This window comes from Elaeis guineensis, chromosome 3, assembly GCF_000442705.2.
Source record: "Elaeis guineensis isolate ETL-2024a chromosome 3, EG11, whole genome shotgun sequence".
Taxonomy (NCBI): Eukaryota; Viridiplantae; Streptophyta; class Magnoliopsida; order Arecales; family Arecaceae; genus Elaeis; species Elaeis guineensis.
The window spans coordinates 5,524,300-5,552,120 of NC_025995.2; the positions used below are offsets into that span (position 1 = coordinate 5,524,300).

Sequence of the window (27,821 nt, forward strand, 5' to 3'; positions counted from 1 at the left end):
TTCGACTCCGATTAGAAACCGGTCGGGAGAAGAAGAAGACTCCTGCGAGAGTCCTCCTTATTTTTTTTTTGTTGGGCTTTGTGGGCTGGATTTAAGGCCCAAGTGGGCTGGGTATTACAATATATATATATATATATATAGACCCAAATTATGTTGGATAGATTTTTCCCCTGAACAATTTATTAGAAAATTGGGCACTACCATCCTATGAAAAGATAATATATATATATATATATATATATATATATATATATATATATATATATATTATCTTTTCATAGGATGGTAGTGCCCAAAATCTATCCAACATAATTATATATATATATATATAGACCCAAATTATGTTGGATAGATTTTTCCCATGAACAATTTATTAGAAAATTGGGCACTACCATCCTATGAAAAGATTATATATATATATATATATATATATATATATATATATATATATATTTTTTTTTTTTTTTTTTTTTTTTTTCAAATTTCTATTGCAGGTTGGAAATTTGGCCATTAGAAACATTATATTATGTTAATATACTAACATTTTAAACTTTAGCAAAGGTAAGGTTTTGATTAAAACAACCAATAGACCCATGAGATGGCAACTTCTCTTTTAGCTAACCAATTACTAGTTGACATAAGTTTAGAATAGATGAATCATATGTATAATAGTGATCATTTGCCCAAGTTAGAAAATCTCCCATCCAATACTAGATGTCATCAACTTGTCATGTGACTCAATTTAGAATAAATCAATTAAATGAAGGTTGGAACTAGAGTGGCTTCCTTGCTTGGACTTATTTTTAGCTTAGCTAGAAAGATAATTGTCTATTCAATCATTAAATAACTTTTTTATGGGTCATTTATTTTATTATGATGATGATTTTGCCAAATAATTGTGCTATTCTTGTTATCTATTTTCTATTATAACAATAAACTATAACCATCATAACTCTACATCCGAAGAATATATGTTTGAACAATTCATGGCAAATAACAGCAATTAATGGTTAATAACAATTACATGGGGACTATTTTAAAGTAAAATGGCCTTATGGCAACTCCATTCCTCTCCAAAAAAAATATCAAACTTGGTGGAATGAGCAAGACGTGTCCACTGCACCCTGGTTGCCAAATCACAACCAACTCAAATTTTGAGTTTGGCTCAAGCTGAGCTGTTGGGCAAAGTGACCCAACACAAACTTGACCATAATTTCTTAGTTTCCAGCGCTACATAGAAAGCTTCTTAATTTACCATTGTTGAACACTTCCAATCCAACAATATCTTGCAATCATTAAACTACCATGGTTGCCCCTCTATGCCATAATGCACCTTCTTTTCTTTTATATGGTAGCCTTTCTCCTCCCGTGTTCTCAGTTGGCAATGAGTTGGATTCCCTGTCCAGCTGTCCACCATATCAGCTTCCTTCTTAGCCTATTGGATGTGACCAATTCCACCATCACGTGTATCGCACGTGCTAGAGGTCTCCCTGTTAAAAGGACCGGCAATTGCCGGTTATATATCACAACAACGGAATCCCACCCGCGGTAACCGGTGGACCGGGATAAATGGATACGCGTGGCTAAATGAGCTCCCGTCTTATCGCGACGACCTCCGCTCTCTCCCTTTCTCTCTCTCTCTCTCAAAACGAAACCCTAAAAGCCTCTCTCTCCTCCCTATTTGCCTCCAGATCTCACCTCTCTCCCTATAAAAACTCCTCTTTTTGAAATCTCTCCCCTATAAATCCACTTTTTCCACACTTCCTGCTCAACTTTCATCGGTTTTGATCCCGATCGCCTCTGGAATCGTCCAATCCGAAGGGGAACTGGCGGATTTGGTGTGGAATTGGGAGAGTTAGATCCGTCTCCTTCTTCGTTCCTCCCTGAGATCCCCGGTGTTCTCTTCTTTTCAATCGCCTCCGAAACCGCATAAATCTTGCAATCCTGTGCTTATCTTGACCAGATTGGTTGAAAAAACCCCTTTTTGCCTCAAAATAATCGGTTTTTTTGGTAAAAATTGGCCTTTTTCTGCAGATCTTCGCGTTTTACTGTGTTTTAAAGAAGAAAAACCTAAAATAATGGAAATTTTATTTGTCTTATAAGGTTAATGGATAGGAATCAGATCGAGGAAACTAAGATTTGAAGGTGTTGGATAGATTCTTGCGATCAAGTGAGCTGAAATCTTTGAGGAGTGTTGGTCCGCTTGGTCCTTTAAGAGGAAGAATTTGAGGGGTGGAGCATGGCTGATCAGGTCGGGGAGGGGAGCCAGCCGGTTGATCTCTCCAAACACCCTTCTGGCATTGTTCCCACACTCCAGTAAGTTCCTCTCCCCATTTTCTCAAAAAGATCAATGTTTTTCTTTTGTTTTTTTTTCCTGTGTTGGGTAAAGAATCTAGAAAAGTATCGCTCAGAGAAGTTTATAAAACACAGAAAATAGCAACCTAGATCCTTCTTGGATTCCCCGGATATTAGACATATATGTTTCAGCCCTTCCCTCAGATTTTCGACTACTAATTAATAAAGGTGAGTTAGTTGCGAAAAATTGTTCTTAGCCTGTAACTCTGTATCCATGCAAGTAAAAAGGGGGTCAATATTTTGATATTATAATAAATTGCTCATTCATTCTATGCTTGTAGGCTTGTCTGTTTAAGAGGTTATGAAGACTTCTGCATGGTATACAGGGGAACTGTGTCCTTTCCATGAAATAAGCTATTACCCTGTTGATGTTGTGTATCTGTTGGAGTGTGTAAACACTGGGGCTAGGATCACTCTTTGTCTGAGTCAAGAGTTTTTGTGAGTTGCCTTTCTTTTTTTCTGCAGTCGTTAAAATAAAAAAATTTATGCAAGAAGATGAAGAAAAGAGATAAAACAGATCATTTGCAGAGATATAGATGGATCTTTTTGTCCTAGCGAATGCTTACATCTATTGGTTTTCAATTTCTATTTTTTTTCTCTTGGAGGTGGACATCTTCAATTATACACATTCCTTCATAAAATCTATGACCAAGCTTTAGTTGCTTTCTTGCCATCATCACACAAGTGCTTCATTCGCCACAATTTCATCGAGAATGTTGTATTCAGAAAGTTTAAGTTGCTACTAGCATCCAAGTGCTTTATCAAAATGCTTCCGCAGTAGCATGCTCTGTGTGCCTGAATGCATGTCCGCATACATGGGAAATGGGGATAGCTGATGGGAGATGCTTTTATGCGAAACATGTATTTGTATACTTTACCTTTTCTTTCGGTAAAAAATAGGTAAAAAAGAAGAAGAAAATTTACTTTGTCATTGGAATCTTTACCACGTTATATTTGATCAATTTTAGTGCTACTGTGGCACTAATTGAAAAGCATTTTACAGCTTGTAAAAGTTGTTAGTGATCTCTCTTTTGCAAGTCTGATTGGCAGGTTAGTATCATTTTTCTATGTAGGCCATATCATATGAGTGGATATTGCTGGGAATGCATGTGAGGCTAATTACTTGTGCATTTGATGCTAGTTGAAGCGGTAATTTGTGTGTCTTTATGTTTGCTGAATCTGTAAGAGTGCTGCTTTTCTTATTTTCCTTATATAAAAATTTAGCCAAAACTTTCATTTGGGTATTTGCTGAGTTAAGTTCATGTCCATAACAAAGCTGATATAATGCTACCAGTTAGTGCCATGTACATACTCAACTTTGTTTTAATAATTGAATCTGTTTGACTTCTGTTTGATTTCCACAGAAATATTGTTTCAACTGTTAATCTGGACTGCAAGTTGGACCTTAAAGCAATAGCTCTGCAGGCCCGTAATGCAGAGTACAATCCCAAGGTACGATGAGAGAGTTGAGACTTTCCATGATTTACAAGCTGAAACCTAATTGTCATGCACCTCTGTATTTTGATGTGAAAAACTATATACCCTAATCACTTCTGTTCCTGGAGGCATATGAATCTGAATTTTGGTTCATGGCTACAAATATGAAGTTGGTATCCAACTATGCATATAAAATTTCTGTGGTAAGCATACATAATATGGAAACTTGAGAGGGTAGGTGGAGTTTACTGAATTGCATATATAAGAAGCACTAATTTGTAATTAGATAAAAGCATCAACTGAAACTTTGAGAATTATAAATATATCAGTCACCCAGAGCATTTTCTTTTTAATTACTTGGCCGACATATCTTTGAAAATTATCACAAAGGTAAATATTTAAGAGTTGCTAGCTCTGTTTGTGTTATTTTATGGTACAATATATTTGCATTTTTGTTCATACACTTCATCATAGTTACCATAAATAGAGACTTATCTTTTTTTTTTTCCCCTTGTTTGACAGCGTTTTGCTGCAGTAATCATGAGAATAAGAGAACCCAAAACCACAGCATTGATATTTGCATCAGGAAAGATGGTGAGTGGATGCTAGATATACATTGCATGGTTTCTCATATAAGTCCGAGAAATTTGTAAGCAATTCCCAATTCCTTTCAGCAGTCAAGAAATGTGTTGCTAGTTCTGCAAATGTTCCTAAATAAATCATTTTTTTCCTTGTCTTTATTCCTGTGAAGGACAAATATCATTAGGTTTCTTCATATTATCTTCTTTGTAATGTTAGCTGGTCTGTTTCATCAGTATCCATATTAAATGGCTTACTGGGTAATCAGTACAAAATCAATATAAGTTTGACATTAAGAAATTAAATGAGAAATAGGAGATAGATAAAGTGAGAAACATGTAATACAGAATGGCAACATAGAGAAAAAGTTTGATTATTTTTCTATTAAATTTAGATACTTTTAGACATTTATAAATAACCTGGAACTTTGAATGAAGGTCTTAGGGTACAAAAAGTTAATCATGGGAAGTTCTCCAAGCATGTCTTGAAAAGAAATGGTCATTGAATTAACTTCAAGAACCTAAGTGTTTAAGGATGCCATGACAATCTTGTTTGGGGCTTGTTTCTCATATTGAACTTTGCAGCTATACAGTGGTTTGGGTATTTGATAGCAGCTGTTGGTTAAGGCTAACATTCTGCAATCTAAGATGGAAACACATTCTTATTGTATAGCAAGCAAATTTTATGATTTCAGCAGTTTTAGGTTGAGTTTTGGAGTTTTAGCCAAAAAGATTATCGTATGTCATAAGAAATAGAAAAATAAAGAAAATAAAGCAAATATTTACTTAGCATTTTATGGTTGTATTGTCTAATATGACAGATAGCTTCGAAGGGATGGTATCTTTTAAACTGTAATATTTATCAATGATAAAAAATACAAATGTTTTAAAGATAAAATTATAGAGAAAAGTTAGAAAAATAAATTAGATACCATTTTAAAGCTATGACATGTTACTATGAAATCGTCTGCAAAATGTGTGTCAAATAATGATTTTTTTTAATATATGTTTATAAAACATATTGTATCTGTGAAATTTTGTTATTTTATTATACTTGACAAGATGTACATAAGGTTTACAAAATTGTCTGGTTTGAATCAAATTTAGATCAATAAAATATATGTTGTAGAGAGTGTGGGCCTTGACATAATGGAGAATTTGCTCCATTAAGACTTGGGTGTTACGGGTTCGAAACATAGAGTCCCTGCACACAGGGGTAAGGCTGAGTACATTTGACCTTCTCTAGATCCTGTAGTGGCGGAAGCTTTGTGCATTGGGATGCCCTCTTTACATATATATTCTAGAAAAATTATGTTTCTTTGAATATATTGCAACTAAACATCCAACTGCTTATAAATATATTCAAAGCTCACAAGGTTTGAGTTCAATCTCACGAATAATGTGTTCTAGGGCTTATTATTTCATCCAAAAGTAACTTTATGGAAAAGACGAAAAAAATCTAAATAATCTTTTATTTAAAATTTGGTTCTGTAAGCTAGTTCCTGTTAAAACTTCAAAATTGACAGAGATTCAGACTGGTTTTTGTTGAGAGCATCAGTTTTAATATCAGACTTTCTGACTAAACTTCAAATATCGTCTCCATCATTGCTGGATGATAAAGATTCAGATTGCTTTTGGCTGGAAGTGTTAGTTTCAGTATTGTATTTTATGGCAAAACTTCAAACCGTGCCTTCATCATTGCTGGATGATTAGCTGACGTGGACTCCCAATTCCACTGCCTTGCACTAGCTTTGAAAAATGTGCTCATTTTGAGTTGTGTGATCATGTTTAGTTGTTCTTACAATTATAACTAACTTGAAGAATGCATGATTTACTAGTATGCACATTCTTGTAGTTTTGCTGTCTTGTTAAATTTAAGTTGCTCGAGCTTTTTAGAAGCAGGGTATAACTTTTACTGCTGTGTTGTAGACCCCTAACTTTAGGCGTGGATCAGATATAAGGTGGCTACAACTTATTGCTTGCTATTCTGTGACTTCATTACATGTTGGTACTGCAAGCCAATAACAAAGCTGTTGTGTGATTTTAGGAGTCAAAGAATCTAACATTTGATATTCTGTGGCCTGCACCTAGCAGGTCCAATGGGAAAGAGAATTTAGGTTTGGATGATTTTTGTGAGTGCTTAGAAGTCAATGATAGCATATAATAAGCTTTGGTAGGGTTATAGAGTGAATGAATATTTTGATGTTGTTTTTTGAGAATATAATTTCAACTCAGTTTTACTCGCGGATTGGTCCGGGCAAAAATCTGATAGATGCTATAGATGCAAAACTTTGAAGCAGAAATTAAGGATAAAACGGTGAGGATATATTGCTATAGATGCTGTCTTTTTTTTTTTTTCCTAAAATTTTTGTTTTGGGGTAAGAATGTAAGGTATCGTGGCTGTATTTTATATGGGCTCTAAATAGGACAGTTTCTGGCTCCTTAAAATTGTTTAGTGAGGTTCTGGACAGATTTGTAATCAATCTAGATTCAGATCTATTACAGGTTGGTGCAGGCTTCTTACCTTCCTAATTTATGTAACTGAGCTAAGAGATCTTCTAAAATCCTTTCTAGGCTGGAATGAAAGGAAAAAAACAGCATTGCTGGTGAGCGATTTTGGTCAACCAATATCTATGAATTAACTAATTGGTTTTCTACTATATACACAAATAGCAGGCCTTGAATCTTGGGCATATTTTGGTTCCAAGGTGTCCTTTACTTTGGAAAGCAGATGGCTTCAGTGTGATGTCTGGAAGGCTGCAATGCCGAATGCCAATGATCCATCGGTGCCCAGCCTTTTTTTTTTTTTTTTGTGTGTGTGTGTCACACTGACACCCAAGGGGGACCCAAGTCCAACATAACTCATATCTTGCCTCTCTCATTCTTTTAGAAATCCATCGTCATTCTTTTCTGTTTATGCTGACAGTACCCTGTCCTGACATCTAAACGAGGTCATGTGTAAGTTTCTGCAAGAGGATCTTGTGGAACAAAGTTGAGGGCGGGGGCCCGGGGGGGGGGGGGTGTTGTGCGGGAGGATCGGACTAACACAGCCACCCATTGCTCATACGAAAGTCCAACATTTTTAGAAACCCATAGAAAAAGGAAATTTTAAAAGTCTGCAATTTTTGCCTCATAGCACATGGAGTGATTCTGCAGTTTTCAAGTGAAATGTTATATCAGTGGGGGGGGGGGGGGGTTGATGCAAGAGATCTTGTTAGGGGGGCGATGCGCAGTGGATTACGGTAGTCGCAGGAGAAGGGAAGGGAAAAACTGAAAAAATACACAAGCACAAAATAAAACACAAGGGATTTTACGTGGTTCGGAGTCTCTTGCTTCCACGGTCGCATAGAATATATGTTTTTCTTTTATGTAATGGTAGGGGATTTACAGAAGTAAAATAGGAGAAGAAAAAATAAAGGGAAAAACCTCTCTCTCTCTCTCTGCAGGTGGTGCCTCCTAGAAGAAAATCCTTCTTCTAGCCTCGCACACTTCCTCTTCTTCTCTCTTGGAAGAAATCTTTCTTCTCTCTCTTGTGAACACCTCTCTTCTCTTTTGAAGGACCTTACACATGCCCCTTACAAAAAGCACTCAAAAGATCCCATAGACTCTCTATTACCTCTGTCACGTTCTACTTCTTGGCTTCTGCCCACAGGCTTTTTAAAGGCCTCAAATCAAGCCAAAAATGAGTCTGTATCGAAGTAACAATTCAATCACAACTCCAAAAGCCTTCCAACCATCCAATTGAGCCCCTGATGAAGTTCTAACCGTCGGGTCATGCCAGATCAAGCTTCTGATCTTCCTAGGATGACTCATAGCCGTTGGATCTTCATCGATGACGATTGCAGCCGTCGGATCATGCAAAAGCCTCAGGAATAGGTGGGAAATGCTCTTCGGTCCACCGTGGACCGCGAGAAGTGCATGGGAAACGTTCGCTTGGTCTACATCTCCTCATGCACCGACGGTCCGTGATGGACCGCGTGAAGTCACGGGCCGTGCCCCGTGCGCTCCTGTTGGGCCTCGCCCGCGTGGTCTACGTCTCCTCTCATGCACCGACGGTCTGCCATGGATCGCATGAAGTCACGGGCCATGCGCGCGCGCCCGTTGGGCCTCGCCTGCGGTCGGCCCGCACGCATTGGCCTGTGCGCACGTTGTCTGGGCCGGGCCGTGGCCTGGTCTATTGGGCCTGTTTCTTTTTTTCCTCTTTTTTTTTACACGTGGGCTTTTTGCTTTTGGGCTTCTTTCTGGACTTCTTGGGTCTTGATTTTGTGTCCAATTTGGGTGGATTAGGCTCCACCACCCAACAACTCTTCCACTTGGAGACTAAGATATCCAAATGTGCATTTGCCTGAAGTAAAAAAAATAAACTTTCAAAATATAAATTAATATTCTGTGCGACACCTCCATTTAACTAGCTTCGGAGGCCAATTGAGGCCATACACCGCCCCAATTTCTCTGCAGTGACTATTTTGGTTAGCATTTCAGCTGAATTTTTCGAGTCTTGAATTTTTTTTAGTGACAAGCTTCCATCTTTAAGGAATATCTGATGAAGTGATATCTCAGTTGTATGTATTTTGTTTTTGTATGGAATATGGGATTCTTTGCAAGATGAATAGCACTCTGACTATCACTGAATAGTACATTACAACTCTGCTCTTTACTCAGTCCTTTCAGTAAATTCTGCAGCCAAATCATCTTTTTGTTGGCTTCTGTAATTGCGACATATTCTGCCTCAGTGGTAGAAAGAGATACGATCTTTTGTAACTATGAAATCCAGCTCACTGCTGTCCCGTCAATGGTAAATACAGACCCAGTCGTGCTTCTCCTGATGTCGGCATTACCACCTAAGTTTGCATCCACGAATCCCTGTATTGTGACTGTCCCTCCTGTAGCATAAGTCGATGTCCTTGGTACCTTTCAAATATTTGAGGATCCACTTTACAGCTTCCTAATGTTGCTCATCCGGATTGGCCATGTATCTGCTCACAGCTTCCACTGCATGTGCAATGTCGGGTTTCGTGCAAACCATCGCATACATCAAGCTGCCAACCGCTGAAGCATAAGGAACCCTTGTCATTCTTTTCAACTCATCATCGTCTTTGGGTGATTGTTCTTTTGAAAGCTTGAAATGACTGGCCAAAGGTGTCTTCGCAGGCTTTGCATTTATCATGTTGAACCTGTCCATCACCTTTTTGATGTAGCTTCCTTGAATCAGCTTTAGTGTGCCTGCCACTCTGTCTCTTTCAATTCTCAGTCCAAATATTTGTTTTACTGCGTCCATATCCTTCATTGCAAACTCTCTTGACAGCTTCCTTTTTCATCTTTCAATCTCTCGCATGTTCGGTTCGGCTATCAACATATCATCAACATACAAGAGTAAGATAATAAAACTACCATTGAGTATCTTGTAATAACAGCAGTGATCCTCCTGGTATCTTGCAAAATCATTGTTAGTCATGAATCCATCAAATTTTTTGTACCATAATCTTGGGGCTTGTTCAAATCATACAAGCTCTTCTTCAACTTATACACAAGATCTTCCTTATTAGGGACTACAAAGCCAACAGACTGCTGCATATATATGTTCTCATCTATCTCACCATGCAGGAAAGCAGTCGTAACATCTAATTGTTCTAAGTATAAATTTTTAGCTGCTACTATATTTAGAATCACTTTAATAGTAGAGAGCTTAACAACAGGAGAAAATTTTAGTGTAGTCGATACCTTCTTTCTATTGGAAGCCTTCAACAACTAATTTGGTCTTGTACCTCTTGCTACCATCATGCTCTTCCTTGATCTTGTAAACCCACTTGTTGTGTAGAGCCTTCTTTTCTTTCAATAGCATGCTGAGCTCCCAAGTCTGATTCTTCTTCAAAGGTTGCATCTCATCCCTCAGTGCCAGCTCCCACTTGATCGAATCTTTGCTCTCCACAGCTTCTTCATAGCATTCGGGTTCACTGTTATCTGTCAACAACAAATAATGAAGAGAAGGTGAGTACTTTTCTGATGGTCTTGAGATTCTCGTGGATCTCCTTAGTTGAGGTGTCTCTGGCTCTGGTTCAGGATCTTCATTAGTTTTGTTGGCATTATCATCCTCTGTGATACCTTCCAACTCGATCTGTTCTTTCTCTTCAACTGACTGCTCTGCACTGTTAGGAACATCCTTATCCTTGTAGAGCCTTCTTTCATTGAAGATCACATCTTTGCTTCTGATGAATTTTCTATCTTGTTCGCTCCAGAATTTGTAGCCGAATTCATCAGTGCCATACCAAATGAAGAAGCACTTCTGTGATTTTGCATCGAGCTTGTCACTTCTTTCAGTATTGACGAGCACATAATAGACACAGTCGAAGACCTTCAAATGAGATAAATTTACCGACTTTCCTATCCACTCTTCCTCTGGTAGCTTGTTATCAATAGGAACTGAGGGACCTCTGTTTAATAAGTAGGCAGCAGTGCTAACTGCCTCAACCCATAATATCTTGGGCAAACCAGCATGAATCTTTATGCTCTTGGCTCTCTCGTTCAAGGTTCTGTTCATATGCTCAGCTACCTCAGTTTGTTGTGGTGTGCTTGGGATGGTCTTCTTTATCTTGATTCCACTTACTTCGTAGAACTTCTTGAACTCGGTGCTGTCATATTCGCCTCCATTGTCTGATCTCAGACATTTGATTTTCTCACCAAACTCATTCTCCATCGGACTTTTTCAATTCCTGAAAGTAGAACATACGTTAGATTTATTCTTCAAAAAATAAATCCATATCTTTCTGGTGGAATCATCGATGAACGTCACATAGTATCACGGGCCTCCAAGGGATGTGACCAGAGAGGGACCCCACACATCTGTGTACAAGCTCCAACTTTCTTGCCTTTGGTGTTTTGCCAATCTTGGAGAAATTGATTTTTTTCTGCTCCCCAAGAATACAATTCTCGGAGAGATCAACATTAAGAGACTTTAGACCTGTTAGTTTGCCCTTCTTCAACAGTACTTGCATTCCTTTTTCGCTCATGTGACCCAGTCTGCAATGCCATAACTCTGAGTTTGCCTATGTCAGTGCCACTAAATTCCTGACATTACTCGTCACGTAGAGGGTACCCATTTTGCTTTCTCATACTAGCACCATAGCACCTTTGGTGATCTTCCAAGAGTCACCAACAAAAGTCATAATGTACCCCTTAGCATCCAATTGTTCAACTGAAATCAGATTTTCCTTCCAATCTGGGATATGTCTGACATTCTTGAGCTTCCATATTGACTGATTCGACATCTTTATGTAGACATCATCTTTCCGCACAACATTCAATAGCTCATCATCTGCAAGATAAATCTTTCCAAAATCTCCGGTAGTGTAATTCAGCATACACTCCTTTTGTGAGATAGAATGAATAAAGCTTCCGAGTCTAGGATCCATGACTCCATCGAACTATCCATGCTGAGGATCAGAGCATCAGCAGTTGCCTTTGTTGCTGCATTGACGGATTCCTTGTTCTGTCCTTTATCCTTTCTTGCCTAGCAGTTCTTCCTGATGTGCTTTTTTTTGCTGTAGTGCCAACAGCCATCACCTTTCGGTCTTGATTGGCTTCTCTGTTTAGACTTAGATCTCCCACGGCCTTTGTTGCATTGTCTAGTCCTTCCTCTGTCTTCTTGAATAATCAAGACAGAACCAGAGTTTTCTTTGGATTCTTTCCTTTTGATATCTTCATTGAGAATCAGATTTCGGACCTCTTCGAATTTCAGCTTGCTTGAGCCGCAAGAACTACTTACCGCTGTCACAGTAACACCCCAATTCTCGGGCAAAGGAGATATTAAAATTAAAACACGAACTTCATCCTCAAAACTAATATGAACAGAGCTTAATTGACTAGTAATCAGATTGAATTCATTGATGTGATCAGTAACAAACGCACCTTCGAGCATCTTCAAATTGAATAGATGACGCATAAGGTATATCTTGTTGGAAGTCGAAGGTTTTTTATACATGTTAGATAGAGCCTTCATCAAATTAGCTATCGTCTTTTCCTCCAGGATGTTGAATGTGATGTTTTTGGCCAATGTTAAACGGATGCTTTCCAGAGCCTGACGGTCCAGTAAATCTCAATCTGCTTGTGACATATCTTTGGATTTTTTTCCTCCAAGAGGTAGATGAAGCCTCTTCTGATACAAATAATCCTCAATCTGCATCTTTTAAAAATCGAAATCTTTTCCATCGAACTTGTCGATCTTGACCTTTCCTTCATCTCCTGCCATCACTCCCACTCTTCTTCTCAAGTTTGGTGCTCTGATACCAGTTGTTAGGGGGCGATGCACAGCGGATTACGGTAGTTGCAGGAGAAGGGGAGGAAAAACTGAAAAAATACACAAGCACAAAACAAAACTCAAGGGATTTTACGTGGTTTGGAGTCTCTTGCTCTTACATCCATGGCCGCACAGAATATATATTTTTCTTTTATGTAATAATAGGGGATTTACAGGAGTAAAACAGGAGAAGAAAAAATAAGGGGAAAAACCGCTCCCTCTTTGCAGGTGGCGCCTCCTAGAAGAAAATCCTTCCTCTAGCCTCGCATACTTCCTCTTCTTCTCTCTTGGAAGAAATCTTTCTTCTCTCTTGTGAACAACTTTCTTCTCTCTTGGAAGATCTCACACACACCCCTTACAAAAGGCACTCAAAAGATCCCACGGACTCTCTCTGTTACCTCTGTGACATTCTACTTCTCACCTTCTGCCCACAGACCTTTTAAAGGCCTCAAATCCAGCCAAAAATGAGTATGTATCGAAGTAACAATTCAATCACAACTCCAAAAGCCTTCCAACCATCCGATCGAGCCCCTAATGAAATTCTGACCGTCGGATCGCGTCAGATCAAGCCTCTGATCTTCCTGGGATGACTCATAGCCATTGCATCTTCATCGATGACGATTGCAGCCGTCGGATTGTGCAAAAGCCTCAGGAACAGGTGGGAAATGCTCTCCGGTTCACCGTGGATTGCGAGAAGCTCCTGGAAAACGTCCGCTCGGTCCACGTCTCCTCTCATGCATCGGTGGTCCGCGATGGACCGCGTGCGCCCGCTGGGCCTCACCTGTGGCCGGCCTGCACGCACTGGTTTGCACACGCATCACCTGGGCCGGGCCGTGGCTGGGTCTACTGGGCCTGTATTTTTTTTTTTCCTTTTTTTTTTTTCATGTGGGCTTTTTACTTTTGGGCTTTTTTCTGGGCTTCTTGGGTCTTGATTTTGTGTCCAGTTTGGGTGGATTAGACTCCACCACCCAACGGATCTTTTGTTGGAAGAGAGGCAAAGGAACTTAAAAATTTGAAGGATTTCCATGTGTTACTTAGGAACATTAAGCAAATCAACTTGCTGCAAATTTTTCCTTCAAATTTTGTTTTAAGTAGGAAGTAGGGCTGCGCCACCTGTGGTTTATTGCAAGACTGAAGGTAATACAAGAGAACTGCTGAGAATAAGGCAGTGCCATGCCAAAAAATACATGGTTTTATGGAGTTCCCAATTTTGCAACCTCACATGGTCATTAGTCCATCAATCCTAACCTAAAATTGGTTTTCATGATGTTACAATCCCATAGCCACACCATACCAATGGAAGGGCAACAGTGTCTATTATTTCTGTTGAAAAATTATTCATCAAACAACTACTTTGATGGTATTTTTAATCTCCTCCCTTTTCGACATGCTGTTTCAGAGGATAGGAATATCAATTACAAATAGCCTATCTGTGATCCCTCAAACCGTTGTAACCAAAAAACATTCTGTAGTTTACTGATTTATCAACTTGTTTTTATTGGGTATTAGACATCTTACTAGCTCTGTCCATATGGGCTTTGCTAGATATTCTTCCATGCAATAAGATCTTTGTAGAAGGTTGGATCTTATGCAGGTCATAGTTGCTGCATCCTATGTGTAACATGTCTGCTACCTCCATGAAACAGCAAAATTAGATATGTGCTTAACAGAGAAGGGAGACTTGTCCAAACACAATGTGCTTTAATTCTGCTTTTGCAGATTCAGGCTTCTTTTATTTTATTAATCTATTTCTTTTTTCAGGAAATTTGGGTTTGAAATTCTCAGGTGCTCTTGCCCCAACCAACTACATAGACAGGCCAAGATGAAATCCCTCCTCCTTAGCCTCTTATGAACAAGAAAGAAACAAAATTAGTTCCTGTGATCAGGATAGAGATCATGGTGTTGATTAACCCATTTTGGTTTAGGAAGATTAGGAGCCATTGAAATTGAAGAAGAAAGCGAAGTTACATCCTTGTTTACCCTTACTTGAGTTTTGCAGATCTCAGATATACCAAGCAGAAGTGTCGATATTTTGGGTTGCTCTGATTGACCTGAAGACCTGGCTCAAGAAATCAGAGCTCAGATTGGAAATTAGCTGTGTGTGTGAGGCCTTGGTATAAAGTTAAGGCTTGAATTTATTTTAGGCTTTGTTGGATCTTGTTTGTGGGAAGGTTACTTAAATGCTTTTCTCCATCTACAACATTGCCCACTTAAAGGCTGCCAAACAGCTGACAGATTCCCTTGGGTTCAGGGTTGTGGCTGGGAGGCTTGAAAATACTTCTCATATGGTTCTTGTTACGTTTTGTCTTGGATGGGTGCTGCTTGGCATGACACATGGCGCACTAGGATATCTCCCGTGCGACTGCCTTATTGACATGTGATGCTGGGATGGTGCTACCTACGTGCTGGGCAGCTTTTTGAAGCTGAGTCAAAGATTTCTGCCATCTAGTATCCTCCTACCTGTACACCTTATATGCTTTTCCTTTAAACATTTATTAAAGAGATTATAAATTTCTAATTCTTTACATTTTGTAGCACAAGTGAATTGTTAATTGCTTGCTCCTCATCCATTCCAAAGCTCAGTAACTATTAAATAGTTCTAGAATATGTGGAAGTTGCATGATGACATGCTTCATCTTGTTACTTGGGTAAAATTAGTAATAAAATAAGTAAGCTGTTGTTAGTGGCTTCTTATATCAGTGAAATTTATTAAGGGACCGGCATTATATAAATTATGTTCAGACAAATAGGAGTAACTAGTTACCTGTATTATTATTGCTGAATCGAGAATTCAAATCCTTTTTTCTTTTATGATGGTGATATGCTGACTTGCTTTCTTTGTGGCCAGGTTTGTACAGGAGCTAAGAGTGAACAGCAATCGAAACTTGCAGCAAGGAAGGTACTGAAGACAGTTTGGGACAAATCTTAAATGCTTATAGCTCAAGCTTTCTGTATTTCCAAAGTTTTCCTTTAATGATGATAGTTTCAAACTGCAATTCTACTGCTTTATGTTTAGTTGTGTAATTAACTTTAATCTGATTTTTCTTCCTTCTGGTTTTAGTATGCTCGGATCATTCAGAAGCTGGGGTTTCCTGCTAAATTCAAGGTATTCACCAAAGGTTATATGTTGCTGCTTTCTGTCTTTTTTCCTTTTGCCCCCAAACCTATGATCATCTAGCATTCACGAACCAACCTTGTGATAACTAGGACTTCAAGATTCAAAACATTGTTGGTTCATGTGATGTCAAATTTCCGATAAGACTGGAAGGCCTTGCGTATGCCCATGGTGCTTTCTCCAGCGTAAGTAAATATTTTACAAGCTTTTTCTTTTATGTTTTGCAAATATATATAGCTTCAGCTGTCCTTTGTTGGTATTACTGCCATTTCTCTGTTACGAGGCTGGTTCAAATGCCCATAGCTGTACTAGTAATAACAAGCACAATAGACAAAGTTTGTCCCCTATTCTTCATTGAGAAAACATGTCCCTAGAGTTGAGAAGTTCTTCGCCTTTCAGAATGTTTCCACTCCCTAATGTTATCTTGTTTTTTGTCTTTTTGGGGCATTCAAAATTAGCTTTCTTTGAGCCCTGATGCTTGTTGTTTACTTTTAATAGTATGAACCAGAGCTCTTTCCTGGTCTGATCTATCGGATGAAACAACCAAAAATTGTGCTACTCATCTTTGTTTCAGGCAAAATCGTTCTTACAGGAGCCAAGGTGAATGTTATTTCTGATGTTCTTTCCGGTTTTTTTTGAACTATTTGCACAAAGCTGATAGTATTTTAATTTTGCCTTAGGTGAGAGATGAGACATATACTGCCTTTGAGAACATATATCCAGTCCTCACAGAATTCAGGAAAATCCAGCAATGGTATGACTATACATCACATAGAATCCTCTCAGCTCTTAATTTGAGATTGCAAGTGTTTGTCACAGATCCACATCAATGTCTAACGGTCTTCATGTTTGTGTGCTCTCTCCTGTGAGCAGATTCTCTCAAGAGGCTGATGCTAATAAGTGGTGCTCTCAACTGTATATATTTTGAAACCATCCAGACAAGTTTGTTTGTGAGATCTGACAACCATATATATGTATGCGATACAGATTTTGTGCCGTTGTATGAGCACCTTGAGTCATGTTCAAGGGTGCAGAGACTGGAGACCAAAAAAGCGAACAGCCCATTACTTCAATGTTCCAAAGGAATCATAAGGGCAGTAATCAACTTTTTATTTTGCCCTTTTTTTTTGTTTTTTTTACAAAGTGTTCCTGTGTGATTGGCAAGCTATAATCTAATCTGCTCTGCTGTTCATCTATCTGTAAATATATGTTGCCTCAAAAGATAGAAGAGTCGCAATCAAGTGACTGGCAGTCTTGTAAGCATGATTTGCCTTTTTTGCATTGGTGTATTTTGGTCTAGGCAACTAGGGATCCCCTAGTGATGCTTTCTTCCTCGGTGCTTAACAAAAGTGAAACAAGGGATTAGGGAACCCAAGAATAGATCAGCTGCGCTAGTTTGGGTTTGGGTTGGACATTTCTTGGTCTCTAATCACCGGAAAGGAGAGTTTTTGTGCATCACATGCGGTGTAATAAAATTGATGTGGAGCATATCATCTAATCATTTTAAAAGACATTGTCATTATTTTTTAATGTATATTAAATAGTATATTTAGTATTTACAGTTTTATTTTTTTATTTGAAATTTTTAATAACAAAAATATTTTTTTTCAGAAATCAAAGAGAAAAATATATTTTTATCATTTAAAATTTATGAAATTTTTAAATGATAAAAATATTTTTTTCTTATGATATTTTCTGTATAATTTAATTATAGGATATCATAATATGACAACGGGATGTCATAATTTTTTTTAAAAGAAGAGAAATATTTTTGTCATTCAAAATTTTAATCGAAAAAGTAAATTTGTAGATATTAAATACGTATTGGAAAGTAGAAGCTACGTAGTTCAATCAAGTAGAATAGTATATTTTGTTTTACACTGTATTAAGAATTATAGCATTAGAGAGTAGTTTGTTGTTATGGGATGGTATTATCGATTTTTTTTTTTTTTTTTTTTTTTTTTTTTTTTTTTTGATGCTTTGGGTCAGAGTTTTGGGACATTTCTGTGTATATACATAGGTATGCGGATGTGGTGGTATGTTGGAGCAAGGATCCTGTGTTGATGCTCTAGAGCTATGCCGGAGGTTTGATGGGTGATCTATGGTGGTTTGTTTGTGATCGACAAGCAGCAATGGAGAACCTCTGGACGCCCGCTGGCGGCCTGCACTTGGATGTTTCTCGCTGCTGTCTACTTTTGAGGGGGGTTCTCTATCTCATTTTTCCTTCCCTTCTGTTTTTTTCGTTCTCTCTCTTTTTATTTTTTCTCCTGTTACTCCTTCAGGATTAGGAGAGTGGTTGCAAGAAATAACCATCATTTATGGTCAATTTTGAGGCGTGGTATAGGCTTATCATTGAGGAGTTAATTCAAGGTGACCCATTTCGCTTGTCATTGTTCCCTTGTCCTCCGTTGCTTTTCTTCATCTTTTGCTTTTTATAATTTCTGCTCCATCCTGGACAGGATTGGTCCTTAATGGCCAGAGGTAAACCAATAATTAGGGTTGCATACCTTTGTTTCCTGCCTAGAGCTGATCACAGGTTAGGTCGCCTAGTAAGCCTGAAATTTAGTGTGTTTGGGCACAAATCATATACGTGTGGTATGGGCCTGGGAAAAAGGTTAAGCCTGATTGTAAAATCCGGCCAGATCTAGAAAATTTGAAAAACAGAGAAATTCTTTATGCATCCTGGCGATGTAGAAAATTTGGTATAGAATACACTGTCTTGCCAGGTTGATTTACGTAGTCACTGCTTTCCAACACACATTTAATACCTATAGATTGATATTTTCGTTTAAAAATTTTATATGACGAAAATATTTTTATTTTTAAAAAAAATTATGACATCCTATATCCATACTATGATATCCTGCGTCTAGAAAATTATAATTTTTTTTCCATAAGATGTCATAATATGATGCAAGATATCATAATATACATAGAATATCATAATCTTTTATAAAGAGTAGGGACATTTTCGTCATTCAAAATTTTTAAACGAAAAAGTAAAGCTGCAGGTATTAAATGTGTATTAAAAAATGATTGGACAAAAATACCTCTTCCATATTATGATATCTTAAGCCATATTATGACATCTTAGGCTATAATATGCTATAGAATATCATAATTTTTTTTAAAAGGACAGAAATATTTTCATCACATAATTTTTAAATGAAAAAACCGACCTATAAGTACTAAATGCATGTTGAAAAGCGGTGATTACATGGACCAATTGGATAAGATAGTGCGCTCTATGTTGGATTTTCTACACTGCTCGCAGTGTACAAAGAATTTCTCTTGCAAAATAAGTTGGCTGGTGCTACCCGAGATTATATTAACTAATTATATATTATAAAAAAATAATAATATATTTTATTGTACTTTTTTTTAGTCATTCTAAAATTTTTATTTTGCGGGACTCACCTCTTGATCTACTTCAGAATCAATCTTGCTGGGCCATGCTACGACACCACACTTTTATGCTGTTCCACCCATTTATCCAGAGACCGATTGACCGACCAAGTAGATATGGATAGAATGAGGCTCCAACTCGTGCTAGCCGATCAAAAGTGCATGTGAAACCCTTCCACATTTTTCCAAGTGGGACATGAAAGGTGGACTTCCTCAAATATCCAAAAATAGACAAAATACCATGTAATTCATCTAAGCACAATGTATCATTCACCACATTGCAAAGGGGAATGTTAAAGTGAAAACTCACCGTAAACAATGTTAAAAAAAAAAAAAATATATCCACATTGAAGACAATACCGAAGTCAAATTTCCCAAGGAGACATGGTCCACTTCAGAGAAACGTCCATCACAAACACCTAATCTTATCCAAATTCTACGTATAGTCATCTGATATCTTATCCAGATGCTATCCTACTTTAGCTGGTTGGATGGAAACATCCAACTAGGTTTGAAGCACTCATGCTAGTTGGAAATCTTTGAGAATGGTGGTGAACATGAACGACCACTCCCAAAATTAAGGAGGAAACAACATCTAAAGCCATCAAACTCTCAACTCACCAACGCTCTGTTATCATCTACCACACCATCACACCAAACAACTCGCTAACTTGCTGCCGAGGATTTTATTCATGGCTCATCAGCTGCCCTCAGACTCACACATTGCCACCATTGACCCGGACGACCTGGGCGTTCACCCACGCTCCGGCGTCGCTGGCCAAGAACCCCACCACCGGAGCAACGTCCTCCGGGAGCCCCAGCCGGCCCATCGGTATCTCCCCCATGAATTTCCTCGCATCCTCCACCGACTTCCCCGCATAAAACATCGGCGTCTCTATCGATCCAGGGGCCACCGCGTTGGCCGTGATCCCCGTCCCCTTGAGCTCCCTCGCCAGAATCTTCGTCATCACCTCCACGGCACCCTTGGTTCCTGAGTAGACCCCGTAGCCCGGCCTCAGCGACCCCACCCCCGACGACGAGAACGTGATGATCCGCCCGCCGCCACCGCGCACTAGCCGGTTCGCCGCCTCCCGGCAGCAGAGGAACGTGCCCTTGCAGTTGGTGCCGAACATCCAGTCGAACATTTCTTCGCTGGTCTCGGCGATCGACGGGTAGTCGGCGTCGATGACGCCGGCGGCGGTGACGAGGATGTGAAGGTCGGGGCCGAAGGCATGCATGGCGGCGTCGAACAAGGACATGACTTGGGCTGCGTTGGAGACGTCGGTGGCGACCGCGATGGCCTGCGGGGGACCGGAGGTTGTGCCGGTGGTGGCGTTGATGGCGGAGGCAAGGTTTTCGGCCGGGGTCGGATCGCCGACGTAGCCGATGACGACGTGGGCGCCGAGGGAGGCGAGGTGTTTGGAGATGGCGGAGCCGATCCCGCCGGCGCCGCCGGTCACGATTGCCACGCGTCCTTTCAGCGGCAGCGGCGTTTGGTCGGATGGAGCTGCCATGGGGGCTGAAAAGTAAAAGAGTTTGGTCGCATCTCCGATCGGAGTTTTGGCTCTGCGGCCCTTAAAAAGACATGGATTGTACGCTTAGGACGTGGAAAGCTGAAAAAAAAATTAATAGACATGATTGATGTCCAGTCCGGACGGTGGTCCGAACGCTGCCAACTCGCCCACCATGCGTACTTATTTTCCTTTTGGTACAACATGCGCACCTTTAGTATGTGAATATAAATAGATTCAATTTCATGTATCTATCCGAAGTTTTGGACTACATACAGATTAATTATTAAATAAAATCAAATAAACAACAGGTGATCTGTCCTTTTATCATAGTTGTATCTTCCGTATGATCTCTTCACGGCATTGATCACTGCGTCTTGTTGCATCCTCTACAGATCTCAAAAAATTATTATGGTGATGCAATCATTGAAGTCGCTAAAGAAGATGAATCATTCTGAGCTTTGTTCTCTGCCCTTTTCTTGTGATCGATGGGAAGAAAAAGAAAAAACAAGGAAAGAAAATTAGGTTGACCGATTTGGTGGATTATATAACGTTCCAACCCATTAATCTTATAGCTTATAAACTAGTCAAAATAGTGATTTTATCTTTTAAAATTATTTTATCAAATTTATAAAATAAATGTATTGAATTGTGCATAGATTTGCTTGGTTTCAACAAATGCTGTTAAATGTTATCATTCCTTCTATTGAATATAGTTGTTGAAAGCATGATTATAGATAAATTTTGTGAAATTCCAATTTAAATAATATATACATGGATAATAATGTATCTACAGGTATATGATTCTGTTATGATTCTAGCAGGAGACTCCTGTTCTATCAAGGTAGTATCATGGCAGTGGTTCATCTATTGAGATTCGTGGATTTTTTTTTTTTTTTCCTGATAAGGATTCTGGGAAGCTACGCTCAGATTGTTGCTACAATTACCTACCAAAAGGGGTAAATTGGGTGTATTAATTTTAGAGGTGGTGTGAGCCATTAGTAAGAAAATTTTGTTTAATTGGCTCTGAAAGGGCCAATCCACCCAAAGAAGATAGATTTTATGAGAGCAGCCTGAAGGTATTTGAATGACGATTTACTTGCTTGAAAGTATTGGAATGACTTATTTTACTAATAAAGTATTATTAATTATATCTCGACCGACCATTGTATTTGTCCGAACTTAAACCTATCATGTAAATGCCTCCAAGTCACAATAGTTTGTCTTACGATCAATTTAGCCGTAAAACAAGATGCTGTAATAGGATCCTGTTGGGTATAAAATACCCCCAGCCGAAGTCTTCGGCGGAATCGACAACAGCACAGCTCCGCCCGGACTCCTACGGGAGCCGGGCTCCACCTCCGACATCAACAACAGCACAGCTTCGCCCGAACTCCTACGGGAGCCGGACTCCGCCGCCGACATCAACTACAGCACAGCTCCGCCCGGACTCCTACGGGAGCCGGACTCCGCCGCCGACATCAACTACAGCACAGCTCCGTCCGGACTCCTACGGGAGCCGGGCTCCGCCTCCGACATCAACAACAGCACAGCTCCGCCCGGACTCCATCAACAACAGCACAGCTCCACCCGGACTCCTACGGGAGCCAGGCTCCGCCTCCGACACCAACAACAGCATAGCTCCGCCCGGACTCCTACGGGAGCCGGGCTCCGCCGCCGACACCAACTACAGCACAGCTCCGCCCGGACTCCTACGGGAGCCGGGCTCCGCCTCCGACATCAACTACAGCACAGCTCTGCCCAGACTCCTACGGGAGCCGGGCTCCGCCTCCGACATCAACCACAGAACAGCTCCGCCCGGACTCCTACGGGAGCCGGGCTCCGCCTCCGACATCAACAACAGCACAGCTCCGCCCGGACTCCTACGGGAGCCGGACTCCGCCGCCGACATCAACTACAGCACAGCTCCGCCCGGACTCCTACGGGAGCCGGGCTCCTCCTCCGACATCAACAACAGCACAGCTCCGCCCGGACTCCTACGGGAGCCGGGCTTCGCCGCCGACATCAACTACAGCACAGCTCCGCCCAGACTCCTACGGGAGCCGGGCTCCGCCTCCGACATCAACCACAGAACAGCTCCGCCCGGACTCCTACGGGAGTCGGGCTCCGCCTCCGACATCAACAACAGCACAGCTCCGCCCGGACTCCTACGGGAGCCGGACTCCGCCGCCGACATCAACTACAGCACAGCTCCGCCCGGACTCCTACGGGAGCCGGGCTCCTCCTCCGACATCAACAACAGCACAGCTCCGCCCGGACTCCTACGGGAGCCGGGCTTCGCCGCCGACATCAACTACAGCACAGCTCCGCCCGGACTCCTACGGGAGCCGGGCTCCGCCGCCGACACCAACTACAGCACAGCTCCGCCCGAACTCCTACGGGAGCCGGGCTCCGCCTCCGACATCAACCACAGAACAGCTCCGCCCGGACTCCTACGGGAGCCGGGCTCCGCCTCCAACATCAACAACAGCACAGCTCCGCCCGGACTCCTACGGGAGCCGGGCTCCGCCTCCGACATCAACTACAGAACAGCTCCGCCCGGACTCCTACGGGAGCCAGGCTCCGCTCTCAGTATCAACTGCTGGTAAGCACCGTCCGGACTCCTACGGGAGACGGACTTCACCTTTAACTTTGATTGCAGAAGGCTCCGCCCGGACTCCTACGGGAGCCGGGCTCCGCTCTCGGTGTCAACTGCTGGTAAGCTCCGTCCGGACTCCTACGGGAGCCGGACTTCACCTTTAACTTTGATTGCAGAAGGCTCCGCCCGGACTCCTACGGGAGCCGGGCTCCGCTCTCGGTGTCAACTGCTGGTAAGCTCCGTCCGGACTCCTACGGGAGCCGGACTTCACCTTTAACTTTGATTGCAGAAGGCTCCGCCTGGACTCCTACGGGAGCCGGGCTCCGCTCTCGGTGTCAACTGCTGGTAAGCTCCGTCCGGACTCCTACGGGAGCCGGACTTCACCTTTAACTTTGATTGCAGAGGACTCCGCCCAGACTCCTACGGGAGCCGGGTTCTGCCCGCAACTTCAGCTCCGAGAGGATTCCGCCCGGACTCCCACGGAAGCCAGGCTCCACCCACGACCCCAACCGCCAGGAGGACCTCTCCCGGACCTCTCCAGAGGCCGGGCTCCGACCGCTGTCGAGCTTCAATCAACAGATCCGCGCCCCCTGGCAGGCCACCATAACGGCCACGATCCTGCTCCACTTCCTGTGGCGGATTCCGCGCAGCTTCATCATTCCCTGGCAGGCCACAATAACGGCCACGAACCTGCTCCACCTCCTGCGACAGATACCGGGCGATTCTCCCATCCGCTGGCAAGTCACGACAATGGACACCGCTCCACTCCTTGCAACCGATTCCACGTGGCGAGCTGCGATGATGGCCATGATTCCACTCCACTACCTCTCGCAATAAATTCCCCCTGACTACGGGCGGCCCACGACCAGACGGTTACAGACGTCGCCATCGATCCGTTACCTCCTCCGTCTATAAAAAGGGGGATCCAGATATGTTATTCTCTAAGCTCATTTCTTATCTCAAAACTCTGCTAAATTCTCCGTTCGAGCACTCCATTCTTGTTGAGGCAGAGAACTGACTTGAGCGTCGGAGGGTCTTGCCGGAGCAACCCCACCTCCGGTTTAGACTTCCTTTGCAGGTCCCGGCGGCGACCGCGGCTTCTCCGGCGCAGGCAGATTTTTGCACCAACAGGATTGGCGCTAGAGGAAGGGTTGTGTCTTCGCAGTACCCTTGTTCTTAAAGGAGCGCTCAACGGATCCGCTTCCGGCCATCTTTTCTGGCGCCCAATCTTCCTTCCCTCATCTGATGCCCTCTCACGAGGTCTCTGCACAGCTACCTCCGACTATGGTCGCCGACAAGGGGTGGACGGATGATCGGTTTCTGCCGGATTCCGTCAACGTCATCTCGGGGGAATCCCGATGGGAGGCAACCAGCGTACCAGCTGTATCCCCCAAGCGACAAAAAGTTGAAGAACCCATAACCTTCTCTGAAGTGGACACCCAGGGAGTCCAATTCTCTCATAACGACGCGGTCGTAGTTTCCTTGAACATAGCAAATTACGACGTCCGTCGCATTCTCATCGACAACGGGAGTTCGGCTGACATCCTGTTCTACAACGCCTTCTCAAGAATGACCACTCTTGGCGGTCATTTGAGACCGATTTGCTCCCCCTTGATAGGGTTTACCGGTGACGCCGTTCCGACGGAAGGAATGATAGCTCTGACTGTGACCGCGGGTCAGTATCCAAAGCAATCCAGAGCTCTGATAAATTTTTTGGTGGTAAAGGCGCCATCTGCCTACAATGCAATTCTTAGCCGGCCCGGCCTCAATGCCCTCAGAGCTGTTGTTTCAACCTACCATTTGAAATTGAAGTTCCCCACCAACCAGGGGATCGGAGAGGTTCGGGGAGACCAAGCCCTGGCCAGACATTGCTACAACATCACCCTGCAAAGAAGCGATCAAGCGGACCTCTGTCCGGTCGATGGATTGGATGCTCGCGATGACCTCACTGAGGAGAGGGGCGGTCCAATCGAAGACCTAATACCAATCCCTTTGAATGATGGGAACATGGAGCATGTGGTGTTAATTGGCTCCAACCTGGGGGAGGAGGTGCGGACGCGTCTTGTGGATTTCCTCCGAAGGAATGCGGACGTTTTCGCATGGGTCCCGACGGATATGCCGGGGATCGACACAGAAGTCATGGAACATCATCTGGCAGTCTCTCCCACGGCCCTCGCGGCTGTCCTTGTCAAAGAAGAAACGAAAGTCCAGCGACCGGTCTACTACATTAGCCGCGCGCTGAGGGACGCCGAGACCAGCTCGGAGACTCCGACCTTACTTTCAAGGGCACATGGTGACACTACTCACCGATCAACCGACCAAGGCGGTCTTGCACCGAGTTGATACCTCCAGAAGGATGGCAAAATGGACGATCGAGCTCACGAAATTCGATATCAACTACAGACCTAGACCGGCAATAAAAGCCCAAATATTGGCAGATTTCATTGTAGAGTGCACCATCCCAGAGGAGGCCGAACCTGAGCAAAGTCAAAGGCCCGGTTCTTTTAGACCGGATGGGGGGAGAGGCCTTACAACGCCCATATGTACCCCCACAGCCCTGTTAGGGACAGGAGGAGAACCTCGTCCTAACTTGAGCAAAGTCAAAGGCCCGGTTCTTTTAGACCGGATGGGGGGAGAGGCCTTACAACACCCTAATGTGCCCCCACAGCCATGTCAGGAACAGGAGGAGAACCTCGTCTTGACATGAGCAAAGTCAAAGGCCCGGTTCTTTTAGATCGGATGGGGGGAGAGGCCTTACAACGCCCTAATGTGCCCCCACAGCCATGTCAGGAACAGGAAGAGAACCTCGTCCTGACATGAGCAAAGTCGAAGGCCCGGTTCTTTTAGACCGGATGGGGGGAGAGGCCTTACAACGCCCTAATGTGCCCCCACAGCCATGTCAAGAACAGGAGGAGAACCTCGTCCTGGCATGAGCAAAGTCGAAGGCCCGGTTCTTTTAGACCGGATGGGGGAGAGGCCTTACAGCGCCCTAACGCGCCCCCACAAGCCAGGCTGGTAACGAGAGGAGAACCTCACGCCGGCTCGAGCAAAATGGAAGGTCCAGACTCCTACGGGAGCCGGGTTCCAACGACAAGGAAGACTTCACCCAGACTCCTACGGGAGCCGGGTTCCAACGACAAGGAAGACTTCACCCGGACTCCTACGGGAGCCGGGTTCCAACGCCAAGGAAGGCTTTGCCCGGACTCCTACGGGAGCCGGGTCCCGTCCACGACGCCAAAGAAAACTTCACCCGGACTCCTACGGGAGCCGGGCTCCATCGCCGACATCAGCTACAGGACAACCCCGCCCGAGCTCCTACGGGAGCCGGGCTCCGCTGACAACAACAACTGCCGATAGGCCTTGTCCAGTCTCCTACGGGACCCAGACTTTGCCTATGGCTTTGATTGCAGGAAGACTTCGCCCTGACCCCCACGAGAGCCAGGCTACTCCAACTTCAGGAGGGCTTCTCCGTTCGGACTCCCAAGGGAGCCGAACTTAGCTCCGACTTCAGCAGTGAAAAAACTCAAGCAAAAAAGGAAAGCGAACAGTGCCCGAAGGCAACGGAAGCTCGAATCCACGAACTCAAGCCCTAGGAGGGACCTCGGGCCCGAAGGGCCCCAAGCGAACCTGCAACCGTCGACGGAATGACAATTGAGTATCTTCGAACGGCGTAAGAGCCGAAAAGCAGCTCGGCAAATGACGACCCCACATGAACAGAAGAGGTCGTCGGTGACCTTGGGACGACGTGAAAAAGAAAAGAAGAAGAGAAGGAAGAAAGAGGAAAGGAAAATGAAGAAGTTCGACAGACAGCTATTTAATGCGAGATGCAGACGAGGTAACAAAATCTCTTTTTCATTTAACAAGAATATACGTTACAGGACCCGGTGGGTCAGGAAAAAAAGAAGAAGAAGATACACGTTATCGCAAGCCTCGCGAACACGGTTCGGGAAGGACGAATCGGAGGCCGCTCCGAGCTGCAAACTCCTCTTCCCGCCTCTGTCCTTCTCAGCCGCGTTCTCCAGTGCGTGTAACAGCTCTCGCCTCATCTCGCCTCATTCTGTCTCCGAAGTCCCAACCCTAGCAGGAAAAGGGTGGGATAGATCTCCGGAGGCGGTAAGGGCAACGGCGGCAGTAGTGAAGACCTGTTTCAAGAAGAACCGGAGTCACCTTGGAAACGGTAGCGATGCCAGAGGTGTGTCTCATCTTCGAATGCTCCACGACAGCCGCCACCCAAAATGCTCCGGCAAGGTCGGCATGCGCTACTTCCACCGTCCCCGCAACAAGCTCCACTGCCCCACCGTCGACGCCGACCGCCTCTGATCCCTCGGCCCCGACGGCATCAAGGATCCCGCCATGACTTATGACGACGGCTCTGCCCTCTTGACCGGTATCACCCCGCCTTGCTACTCCGAAATTTGCAGGCAGAATAACTTCACCGACAGCCCCCGTTATTAAACCCCTGTTGTTGAAGGAATTCTTCCTTGAGCCCCCTTCAAAACGACGGAGATTCTCACCGGCCGCCATTCTC

At 43.0% G+C, this 27,821-nt stretch overlaps 2 protein-coding genes across 3 annotated transcripts; one reads left to right on the forward strand and one right to left on the reverse strand.

The window, feature by feature from the left end:
* The first annotated feature begins 1,590 nt into the window (after positions 1–1,590).
* LOC105042276 (TATA-box-binding protein) lies at positions 1,591–16,897 on the forward strand. 2 transcript variants are annotated; one of them, XM_010919412.3, is made up of 10 exons: positions 1,591–2,010; positions 2,104–2,316; positions 3,720–3,807; positions 4,315–4,386; positions 15,512–15,562; positions 15,725–15,769; positions 15,871–15,963; positions 16,277–16,378; positions 16,459–16,532; positions 16,652–16,897. In XM_010919412.3, coding segments are annotated over exons 2-10 (603 nt in total). In that variant the 5' UTR covers positions 1,591–2,010; positions 2,104–2,239; the 3' UTR covers positions 16,653–16,897. The 2 variants fall into 2 exon arrangements, with proteins under 2 accessions (XP_010917714.1, XP_010917715.1); XM_010919413.3 differs by having other exon boundaries at positions 1,591–1,895.
* Positions 16,898–19,545: 2,648 nt separating this feature from the next.
* On the reverse strand, positions 19,546–20,875 carry LOC105042279 (NADPH-dependent aldehyde reductase-like protein, chloroplastic). Its single transcript, XM_010919414.4, has one exon. It carries the CDS (start codon positions 20,695–20,697, stop codon positions 19,900–19,902), a length of 798 nt encoding a protein of 265 aa, XP_010917716.1. The 5' UTR covers positions 20,698–20,875; the 3' UTR covers positions 19,546–19,899.
* Between the last annotated feature and the right edge of the window lie 6,946 nt (positions 20,876–27,821).